Source organism: Limulus polyphemus, unplaced genomic scaffold, assembly GCF_000517525.1.
Source record: "Limulus polyphemus unplaced genomic scaffold, Limulus_polyphemus-2.1.2 Scaffold1451, whole genome shotgun sequence".
Taxonomy (NCBI): domain Eukaryota; kingdom Metazoa; phylum Arthropoda; class Merostomata; order Xiphosura; family Limulidae; genus Limulus; species Limulus polyphemus.
In genome coordinates, this window is record NW_013667061.1 from 229,865 (window position 1) to 242,031 (window position 12,167).

A 12,167-nucleotide genomic window follows, 5' to 3' on the forward strand; every position below is an offset into this window, starting at 1 on the left:
AGACAACGCCACTTCACCCACAGTCTGATGGGGTGGTAGAAAAGTACAATTGGACACTGGGACAGGAATTGGCAAAGTTTTGTAATATCCACCAAGATGACTGGGATGTCTTACTCCCTCAACTGTTGATGGCCTATAGAACAGCAGAGCATGGAACCACTGGATACACTCCAGCAAAGTTGATGTTTGGTCGGGAACTTCGGTTGCCAGTGGATCTGTTAACAGGACTTCCACCTTAAGAACAGTTGCCTGAAAATGTGCCAGAGTTCGTGAAAGTGTTATCTAAAAGGATGGATGATATTCACCATCAAGTGCGTTCAAACTTGAAAACGTCTGCTGATTCGATGAAGTTAACTTATGATAAGAGATCTACTGAAGTCAGCTTTGTACCAGGAGACAAGGTGTGGTTGTATAATCCCAGGAAGGCCAAAGGGAAGCCTCCTAATTTGCAATCTCCATAGGAAGGCCTATATGACATAGTGGATCGTCTCTCAGACGTGACTTTCCGAATAAAATGTGGTCGGCGAGGTAAGCCAAAGGTGGTGCATGCCAACATGCTTTGGCGTATCATGGTCCAGGACATTTCAGTTGGAACGAAGTGAACAACGGAATAAATGACGCTGCTGAAGATGTGTCACCTGTAAAAGCCGCTGTTGGAGAAGAAACTCTACCTGGTTTTGAGAGGGAAAACAGTGAAGCCGTTAATAAAGTTACTACCACTGGTGTGCCTGTTACCGATAATGGGACGTTTCCTGATGAAGCAGATGAACCCCACATGAAGCAAAAGCCAATGAGACGGAGACCAGTACGGAAGAAGATACGTCCTCTAAAATTAAGAGACTTTGTTGAATTTTAATTTTGTGTTTGTAATTCTGTACATTTAATTAAGTTATTGTTAATTATCTATTGGTTTAATGTAAGTGGCTCTTGTTCGGGACGAACAATACTAAGGAAGGGGCAGTGTTACGACAGCGGAAGTCACACGACGCTGGGAGCATGCGCGCTGGAGTTTCTAGAAGTATGGTGTTTTATCGGGCAACCTCACGAATGTCCCAGCGTTTGCTAGACACCCTCTTTTTTAATATATAAGACGGAGATAGATTGAAGAGAAATAATTGATAATTGAGTCAAGCGAACAGTAGGCACCGTAAGTAAAGTGTGTGAATTATAGCGTGTGTTTATAAAATTAGTTAAGTTAAAGTGACTGTGGAAATTCTGTGTATTGCAAAGTTGTATCGAGAAAAAATAAACTAGTTTTAATTAAGAAAGGATTTGTATCGCTGAAGTTTCTCGGAAAGAATTTCTACGGGAAATTAACAAACAAGCAGATACGCAACAGTATGTGCTATAGTTTGTGTAATAAACTGAAGCACTTCCTAGCTTACCTTTCATGTGTGCATTAGTTTGTATAATAAACTGAAGCACTTCCTATCTTACGTTTCATGTGTGTTATAGTTTGTGGAATAAACCGAAGCGCTTCCTATCTTACCTTTCATGTGTGTTATAGTTTGTGTAATAAACTGAAGCACTTCCTAGCTTACCTTTCACGTGTGTTATAGTTTGTGTAATACACTGAAACACTTCCTAGCTTACCTTTAATATCTCTGTGAAGTTTTCGTTCTGAGTGTAGATAGTTTAGCCCCTTCAACACTTCCCGTAAGATGATAGTTATGTGCCCCTCTTCAAACTTTCCAGCCTTCATGAGGTCCAGTGCAGAGCCTCCACCCAGATATTCCATAACAATCCATAATTTAGTGCCCTGTAATGCAGAAAGAGTAGTACTTTAAATTCATTTTTCGAACAGCATTCGGTATTATTAGTAGATAATAAATGTGACAAATTAAGGACGACTTTCTTGAATTTAAATCCCGGTTATTAATTTTTTTAAGATCACTTTAAATTACCTATATAGCTATCTTTATCAGAATAGCATGAAATGATACACACATTGATCTTTCCATGCTGAGTACCTTTTATATTTTAGGTTCGTTCATATAGTCTTGCATTATTCTTTAACACGACAGTGAAATGCATATTTTTCCATGTTTAGAACTCGTTATGATTCAAATACTTCGCTCATATAGTCTTGCATCATGCTGTTATTTACCAGTGTTTTAGTACTTCTTGTTTTGAAATTCTGTTTTCAATTGGAGGTATATCGTTCGAACTTTTCTGTTTGTCTCAAATAAACAGTTATATTTATTAATTTGATGTATGGCCAGTCTTTTGAGACCTATACTGTTTTGAGATAATGAAATAATTATTTTGGCCTCATTATCACAGAACATCTATTTTTAGACCTGTTTTTACTTACAGGACAACATGTATTCATTCCTTACTCTTTGTTGAAGTAGCATCAACGTGTTAATATATTTAAAACCAGATTAAAATAATATACTGTATAACACTAGAAGTATGAAGTGTTAGGCAAGGTACAGAGCTTATATAAATCGATTCCATAAATATTCTTGTTGTTACGTATTGTTCAGGGAAACAATGATATCACAGAGATATGCAATAAGATAAAACATACAAAACAGGTAACAAAACCTAAACCATGATCGCCAGAATTCTATTTCGTAGTAAAAGAATATCAGGAAGTATGAACGAAAATCAAAACACGACAAAAGTCTATAGCAGGCAGGCGCAATGATGCTGGAACAGTTAGATTTTCTGTGCAACATGACTCCTGGTGGAAACTAGAAATTTTCTGATCCTCAAGCCTTATATTATCTGTGTGAATGTATTTATTTACATGAAAATATAAAGGAAATACTAAATCATCATGATTTTGCTATTCACGTTGTTCTTTTTGAGTGTGCACTAATTTTAGGTAAGACTACGTAATGATGAGGAGAGGTGAGAAAGATATGTTTTAACTCAATAATAACAACAATAAAATGAAGAACAACTATGACAAAACTTAGCTGGAATGTTACATACTGTAGTCCTACATGTACTTACAATAATTATGATTTTTCTTTGTTTTATGTGTGATGTCAATAGATACGTTTGGTTCCATATATGAACTTACACGTGACAAGGAATGATACTTACACGTGATATGGAGTGATCCAGTGGGAAAACTAACAGAAAATATCTTATTTTTTCTTTTGTGTATATGAGTGTGCGTGGAAAGGAAAATGTTACTCCTGTATTCTTGCTATCTTACCATCACGGTTGATAGCGACTTGTTAGAAATTTCAGGTTATTAACCCCTTCAGACTTAGTTATATAACAATAATTGCTATTGTTTAAGCATCTGTTTGTATTTACTGATGTCAGTACTTGATCCATTAAGATCTGTGCAACAATTGCTCTGGAAGTAATGATGCGTAACCAAGGAAACAAAGGAGGAAAGATTGAAAGCTGTACATGTTTTCCATTTAACCATAAACCTCAACGGTTGAAGAAGTCATGATATTTTTTTTCAAACAGCTAAGAATGCAAAGTAACAACCGGCTTAAGCTAGTTAGTTATAGAAGGTTGAATAACAACCTAACAACCATGCATTTGTATCGACCCGAGTCTTATTACGTGTGTTGTAAAATATTTCTGTAATAGATAAAATGTTGAACAATTCTTGACAGTCATTTGTCTGTAGTGATGAAAGGAATTATTTGCGGTAAAAGCAAATTACGGGGGTCTGATAAAAAATGTTGCATAACTTAGCATTCTTCAAAATCAATGAAAATATGAGTACAAGTATGCGAACTTGAGGTTGAAAAATATCTAGAATTATTACTTAAAACTAACGGTATTCTACAGAAATTTAAAAACACAGGACAAGATCTGTATAGATAACGTTAGGTTATGAACGAAAGTTTCCTAAAAATATATATACACTCTGGTGATACTTGTTGATAAAAGAAGGTTGGAATATACATGTTAAGTCAAGTGGGAATTATATTATCTGTTCTCCTTAAATATTTATCTTTACACGGAGCAAATGCGTGAATTAACTGTAGTCATTATTAAAATCACATGCATTAAAGAGCATACTTGTTTATTTGTAAAACACAGTGAGTTAAACATATACCGGAATCGTCGGATTAGTTATGAAATAGAGTGTAAAGACATATTTTGTTATTTGGGCTAATACACTTACATTGAACTTATGTTATTAAAAAAGGGCAGTGGGCTAATGCACTTACATTCAACTTATGTTATTTAGAAGGGGCAGTGGGCTAATATACTTACATTCAACTTATGTTATTAAAAAGGGGCAGTGGGCTAATACACTTACATTCAACTTATGTTATTAAAAAGGGGCAGTGGGCTAATACACTTACATTCAACTTATGTTATTAAGAAGGGGCAGTGGGTTGATACATTTACATTCAACTTATGTTATTAAGAAGGGGCAGTGGGCTAATATACTTACATTCAACTTATGTTATTAAGAAGGGGCAGTGGGCTAATACACTTACATTCAACTTATGTTGTTAAGAAGGGGCAGTGGGCTAATACACTTACATTCAACTTAGTTATGGAATTTATGCTACGTATGTCTTAACTCTTATTCATAACAAAAGTAATTTAACCCATTCCGACTATCAAAACAATGGTTCAATCAATACTATATTAAAAACACCAACTTTGTGTTCGTGCACTCAACAAAAATACTCAGATCGTCAAGAATGAATGATTTAGTAGAAATGTGTGTGTGTGTGATATACATCATAACAAGGCTGGATATAACTTAACTCGCATATTTGTTTATTGGCCAAATACAGGTTTCGGTAAGGAAAATTTATATAGTAGCATTTCAAATATCCTATAACTACGAATGTTATCGTGTCCAAGCTTGAGGCATTTTATGCAACAAAAATAAGTATTTGTTCGTGTACACAAAAATGCTTACAAAACCCAAAATAATATATAAACCATTGTGTGCGTATACAGCAAAATTTACACAATATTAGGATATCAGCAATAATTACTTGTTTATCAATTCTTTGTTCATGTATGTAATAAATATTTGCCCAGTAGTGGGCTGTGAGGGACAATTTTACGTTCATAATAATTCAACTTTTGTTTATCAATTACATATTTTAGTTGGTATACCCAATAAGTCCATACTCAATTCAGGACATCATTAATAAGTTTTTGTTCGCATACATAGAAGTGTTTAGTTAGCACTAAATCATCAAGAATAATTTTGTGTCTCTTTATAAAACTGCGTGTTTTATTGTTCTTAGACAATCAACAAAATATCTGTTTGTTCATTTTCATAGGAAATGCTCAAACGATACTGGATCAATGAAAACAGTATTTGTCATATGTCCACTCAATCCTAAATTACCGAAAAAAATATTGTTCATGAAAAGCACTGATAATATGACAAAAGCTACAAGTATACAACAATACTGATTCAAATAGTATGATAAACAAAATAATTTTTCAGAACTGGCTCTAACATTATGACAAAAACTACGAATATACTATAGAACTGGATCTAATACTATGATAAACACAGAACTACAGAGTTTTTAACATTATGACAATAACAAGAGATTTTCACCTTGAGATACGATCCGTAATATTTTGTCACATAGGGGCTATCACACTGTGATAAGACCATGATTTCTTGCTGAATATCTTCAATTTCATCCTCCGCTTCTTCCAGATCAATAATCTTGATGGCTACCACCTGCTGAGTCTTGTTTTCCACTCCTTTGTAAACTTCTCCGAAATTTCCTTTTCCAATTTTCTCCTGCTTTGTGAATACCTGGTCCGGGTCCACATTCTGAAAGGAACGTAATATAATGAGAAAAAAAAAACTTCTGCTTTCACTATGAACAAATAGTTAAACGAGAAAGCAGGATTATCTTTTGAAAATCAGTTATTTTGATGATTCATTTTACAAACATACATACTCTTTCAACTACCTTCACGATATAACATTCTAACAAATAAATAAATAATACAGATCATTTTGAAAAGCTGAAATATATTTTCGAAACTTCTTTACATTTGATCTAATGAACAACAACAAAAAAAAAGCCCAGAATTTTCATTTCATCGAGACACATTACTTCAGTTTATTCTATCCGTACTTTGTGAACTGAGATGTTATTAATAGTATATAACGCTAGAACATTGTGAGATATGTCAGATAATATCTAATGCCAAAACATTGAAACAGAACACTGTGAGATATTTCTGATAATATCTAATGCCAAAACATTGAAACTTGTGAAACGTCATTTAAAAGAGATCTTAACTTGTCGGTCGAATGCTACTCCAAAGGCGCATAAAAAAAAAGCATTGCAATCTATGACAAGTGAACACTCAACTGGCAGGTCTAAAGAAGAACTGCACCCTCATTCACATGATTGACAGCTCACAAAACAGTGTGATACAAAGTGTTTTATATTTGTATTTGCATTTTGTATTTACGTCCGTCCCAAATGCCAACAGTTCAGGCCTCTTTCTAGCTTATTATTTTGTAATACCATCGGCATCTTTATCCTGAAAAACGGAAAGGATATGGATAAGTTTTCTTGCTCTGTATTTGGTATTATTTTTACGCCATGTAATGACGTAATTTCAACGGAAGTTTCAATTAATTTTTTTATTTTTTGTTTCATTCTTATTTTTCGCATTAAAGCTTAAGTCAATTATTGAAAATATTATTTTAAATACTTGATGCATTCAAAAGCAGTTATTATCGTACATAAACATAATCTAGCATGCTGTTGTTTTATATTCATTTATTCAGAGGAATTTAGCACCGCCAAAAGTACAGATTCTCCTTCATCCAATTGTGGAGTCCTGTCACAACACGTTTGTTCGCGTGCAGTTCAGATAGCTTGCGCTGTTCCCCATTCTGAAGTACGAAGCACAGGGAAGAAACCGGCCGGAAGCAATCACTTTAACTTAATACATTAACATTATTAATAATTGTATATCCATTTTTATTATTACAGTATTTTTCACACAATATTTTCAATGTAAATTCCCCAAGGGTGGAGGTGGGGGCTCGGCTTAAATTTACGCTAAAAAACAAGTGAAACCCAATGTAAGTAAGATGATCTTAATATTACTAATATTTTACTTTTCAGAAGCTTAACACCCACTATCGAGTGCCGGGTTTGTCCTAGTCGTCAGCGTGTCGGATTGTAAATTGGAAGTTTAAAAGATCCCGTTGAACACCGTCGCTCTTTCACCTGTAGGGCATTATAGAAATGACACTTCATCCCAACATTCGTTTCCAGGAGTTCCAAGTGGCGAAGGATGCTGCTGACTGGCTTTCCTCCCTCTGTTGTCCAAAATGGCTGTACTTGAGCTTTAGTGATATTTTACCTGACCGTTTAATCAATGTGAGCATAAGATGCCGTTCAGATTGTAAATCCCAACATAATTTTTTTATATTCGAAATTGTATGATAATTTGGTTCATAAACAAGTGAATATGTGTTAATTTTCTAGAAGTAAAGTCATTTGCTTTGAAAGTTTTATTTGTTTGTTGTTAAGCCTAAATCTACACAAAGGGCTATCTATGCTGTGCCCATCACGGGTGTCGAAACCCAATTTTTAGCGTTATAAATTATCAGACTAAATGCTGAGCCACTAGGGATGCTTTGAAATTAAAATACTTAGTTTGAAAGGTTCAATAACTTTTTTGCCATAACAACACAACGCTCATTTTTGAATGCCAAAAACATGCATATCGTTAAGGGCCTAAGATGGTCTACTGTATCACAAAAACGAGGCCCCCAGTAGCACATCGGTATGTCTGCGGACTTACAACGCTAGAAAACGGATTTAGATACTCGTGGTGGGCAGAGCACAGATAGCCCATTGTGTAGCTATGTGCATAACTACAAACTAACAACAACACAAAAACGAAACGGGATAGAAATGTCTTTCAGTAACTGTAGATAATCTTGAATATGCCACAAGTTAGAAAAGGTAGCGAAAGTTGATATTGTACATAACACGTTGAGATGATTTGGAATGGTCCTTTATATAGAGTAAGGAATTTACATTTATTGAGAATGTTGCGCATGTGGAGAACTTAGTTTGTAGTAATTTTCATGTCTACTCTGGGCCAGGCGTGGCCTAATGATTAACGTGTTTGAACTGTATATCCTTGCTGCAAAAACGAGAACGTATTTTAAGACCATGGGTAGGTCATAAGAGGTTATATAGGCAAATCCCAATAGTCAAATAAAAAGAAAAGCCCAAGAATTGGAAGTGTATGCTGTTGATTAGCTGACTTCCTTCTAGTCTGTTAGTTCAAAACTAGGGATGTGTAGTTTTACGCGAAATCCCGAAAGAAGCAAACAACTTCTGGGCCTCTCGAAATTTCAAAGGTTGCTGCTTCTTAGTGCAAAGCTATACAATGAGCTAGCCACACTCTGGTTACGGCGGGGAATCGAACCTCGGATTTTAGAATTGTAAGTCTGTAAGTTTATCGCTGACCCACTGGGGGAATATTTCGAAGATATAAAATGTTTTTTGTATTTTTTGGAAATGGCAAGGCAAACCTGAGGCCCTCCCCCACATACATTGTGGGATATACACTGCTTAACCCCTATAGGGTTCAGTACCTTTAGAGGACTGTATTGATGTTGTTTCCACCAATTAAATCCAGAACACATTATTGTCCCCTTTCTAACATCACACGAGCAGCAAGTGGTTGCTGCAGGTAATCAGAAGTGGATATTAGCTGATGATGTAAGTGACTGAATTATAATATTGTAGATTAATTCCAGCGCTGGGCAGATAACATTAACTTAAGGTTTGTTTTAAATCGATATCATACAAAGCTATTGTAACAGGTGCTGGTATATTACCTGATTAGTCGGTGGTACGAGACGTAAATGCCTCTATTATCATGTGATGTAATATGTACCACTGTATTTGCTAATGTATATATATATACATATAAATATTTAGAAATAGCTACAACAAGATGTTTGATCTGATTAACATATAGATCTGCCCACTTTAGTGGCTGCCATCTTGTTAATTATGGACCTGGTAAAAATGTTATAACGTTATAATGAAACATGAGGACGTAAATACCTCTATCACCATGTGATGTAATATGTACCACTGTATTTGCTAATGTGTGTATATATATATATATATATATATCATTAAATTTGTCTACAGTTTTATCCAAATATATTATGGGTTATTTTAGGCCCTTGTTGATACCCCTCCTTTCCAATAGTCCTTCGGTGGATCAGCGGTAATTATACGGACTTAGAACGCTAAAATCCGGGTTTAGATTCTCCGTGATGGACAGAACGCAGACAGCTTATTGTGTAGCTTTGCGTTAAAAACAACAACAACAAAATACCAGTATAAATTTAGCCCCAGTACTGCTTTATATGAATATTATCACCGATATCTTAATGTTTTTCCTTTTCGTACAATAATAACAACATCATGTTCGAAATTCAAGTTATGGATCTGACGACTTATGACATCCCAAAGCATATTAGAATTATAGTAAAAAGGTTTAATCAGTAGGTTGCAAATTTAGCGATTTGTCGATTTAAGAAACTGTTATTTTTCCTTGAAATACTCCATTCTTCAGTACTCGCACATGTATTTAATGAAAAACTGTATCAGTCACATACACACACATACAGGCACACACAGGTGTAAAGATATGCTGGATTCCATACAGATGTCAGTGAATAAAAACATCTGTGGCTACATACAGTTTGAAAGCACCTACCAAAAACAAAATTGATCACCAAAATCACCTAATGGTATAGAATTACCTTTGTATAACGCGCAATAGTATATTATTATCTTCTTTTAAAGAGAGGGACTCACCGAAAAAAAAACTTCGGTTCACGTGTATTATAATGGTACAAGGATTAATATAACTTAAAACAAAGTTTAAAAACTAAAATGTGCATGTTTAATTAATTTATAACTTTCTTTCTTCTTTGTAATTAAGCACAAAGCTACACAATGGGCTATCTGTGCTCTGCCCATCACGGGTATCGAAACCCGGATTCTAGCGTTGTAACTCAGCAGACATATCGCTGTGCCACTGGGGGGCTAATCTATAACATTGAAGATTTTGAAACTAGCGTTACAGTTGAAATAGTGCTCTGTATATGAATGTCGATAATGATAGTTAATCCTGTTTCAGGTGATTACATTTATGTTATAAATCACAACGGAGTATGTCTTAGTGAATCTAACAACAAATATGTAAGTATTATTTAGATGACGTTATTGAAGTGATACAGTAGGAAGTCACGTGCTTTTACTGCGCCATAAACATCTATATATTTTCCGCGAATTTGCATAGATAACAATAGGCTTAAGAAGAAGTTTTAGTTAAGTAAAGGCAACATTTCAATATTATTGACTGAAGCCTGTTCACAACAAAGTATTGAGATAAAAACCTGAAAGAAAAAAAAAACCATCAAGTAAAATTTAGTTCGAAGTCCATTGTTAGGGTCGAAAATAAGAAAAGTAGAAACTTATCAAAGTAATGATGTAGAACCTGATAAGGTCATACAAGCCTACATATTCTACGGGTGAGACCATTTCTTTTTTTGTTTTATTGCAAAATAAAAGTGAATAATGAGCAAATCTAAACTATTTGTCAAACTTTTAGCAACATGATTGCGTGTTGTAAGATTATGAAATAATTTCCCATACAGTAGTGCTATCTAAAATGATAAAAGTATAATGTGATGCACTAATATCTATGCAAAACATCGTAGGTACCAAGTCTGTACTGTATATATATATATATAAACTGCTCGACCACATTAAACAACACTAGATATTATTCATCTTTAATTATGATTTGATGTTCATGACCTAAGAATAGTTCAAGCACACTCAAAACTTCTTTCAATAACAACGCAATGAAAATTAAAAGACCATTAAAGCACTCTTCCTTCAGCAACAACAATACAGTGTAGTATTAAAGTATCAGTGAAACATTTTTAGTTTGAATCATTGCATTGTTATAGCAAGAAATTGAAGCTTGAAGCGAAAGTGTTTTAATAATCCTCGATAAAACAGTTTGTTTCAAACGTATACGTGAAAATTTTGACAAGCAGCACGATGTAAAGATAGAAAACCTTCCGTTGAACTATTGTTACTGAAATAAATATATATCTCAAACCTCACTGTTCTTGAAAACAGCCCGTTCTTAGAATCTTATCATTAATTCACTTATTCTCTGAACTTTCTGAATTGTTTTTAACGTCTGTAATTCAGATTAGTACCAAGAGATATAACTGGAATCAGCTCGAACTACTAGTGACTGCTTCAATCACCTCGTTTAATGTGTTGTAATAATTTTGTATAAACTTGTTCCAGCTTACTGGGTGCCTTCTAGCTCGAGACAGCTGTTCACATTTATTCTTACAAATAGTAATTGCACTTACATGTAGACTCGGATTTTAAGTAGGTAGTTCAATATGTCCTAGGTTTATACTATACGATAACATAAACAAGTGGTAACGCTACAATGTGAAAAGAGGATGCATGACCTGTCTGTAAACAGCTATTCAATTACCTTTCTAGATGATGACTTAGATAATTATTTATGAATTATTTTACTGTTGAAATATGTAATCTCACCTACATTCGTTGTTCGAAGTGTAAATTAAGCATTTTTGAACATAAATATTAGTTAGGTCTATAATGATGATTATATTCACTCTAAAATTAAAACTGTTCATAATCTACATAAATATAATAGTACTTTCTGTTGTCTGTTGTATGTCTATGCAACTACTTCACAGGATGTAAATGTATCTTCACCAAAATTGGTTTGGAGTTCATTAAGCCTATGCGAGGGTACGTACACATTTTCAGTTTTGTGGTTTTTATGGGCGTTTTTGCGTTTTTTTACCACTACTTCGCCCCCTTTAAATGGACCTTCACAAAATTTGGTATGAAAGTTTATTGTATCCATGGGGGAGATAAATACAAATTTTTAGTTTCTTTAGTTTGCGTTTTGCGGTTTGTATGGACGTTTTTGCGTTTTTTAATCACTACTTCGCCCCCTGTTGATGGATCTTCTTCGGTCTATTTGGAGATACATGCAATCTTATGATTTCACATTTTGTGTTTTGCAGTTGTTATGGGCGTTTTTGCGTAGTTTTACAATTACATATAAAGGAGCAACTTTTCATGTCCTAAGATAACCTTTCATTAATCAATAAA

At 34.3% G+C, this 12,167-nt stretch overlaps 1 protein-coding gene across 3 annotated transcripts in view; it reads right to left on the reverse strand.

The window, feature by feature from the left end:
• The window catches only part of LOC106463642 (serine/threonine-protein kinase 25-like), a 55,906-nt gene that overhangs the window by 19,535 nt on the left and 24,204 nt on the right, over positions 1-12,167 (reverse strand). For all 3 annotated transcript variants that reach the window (XM_022391185.1, XM_022391187.1, XM_013923693.2), the window contains exons 2-3: positions 5,525-5,749; positions 1,594-1,759 (exon numbers count right to left, since the gene is read on the reverse strand). In XM_022391185.1, the coding sequence (XP_022246893.1) occupies positions 1,594-1,759; positions 5,525-5,749 (391 nt within the window). The remainder of the gene's footprint in view (positions 1-1,593; positions 1,760-5,524; positions 5,750-12,167) is intronic.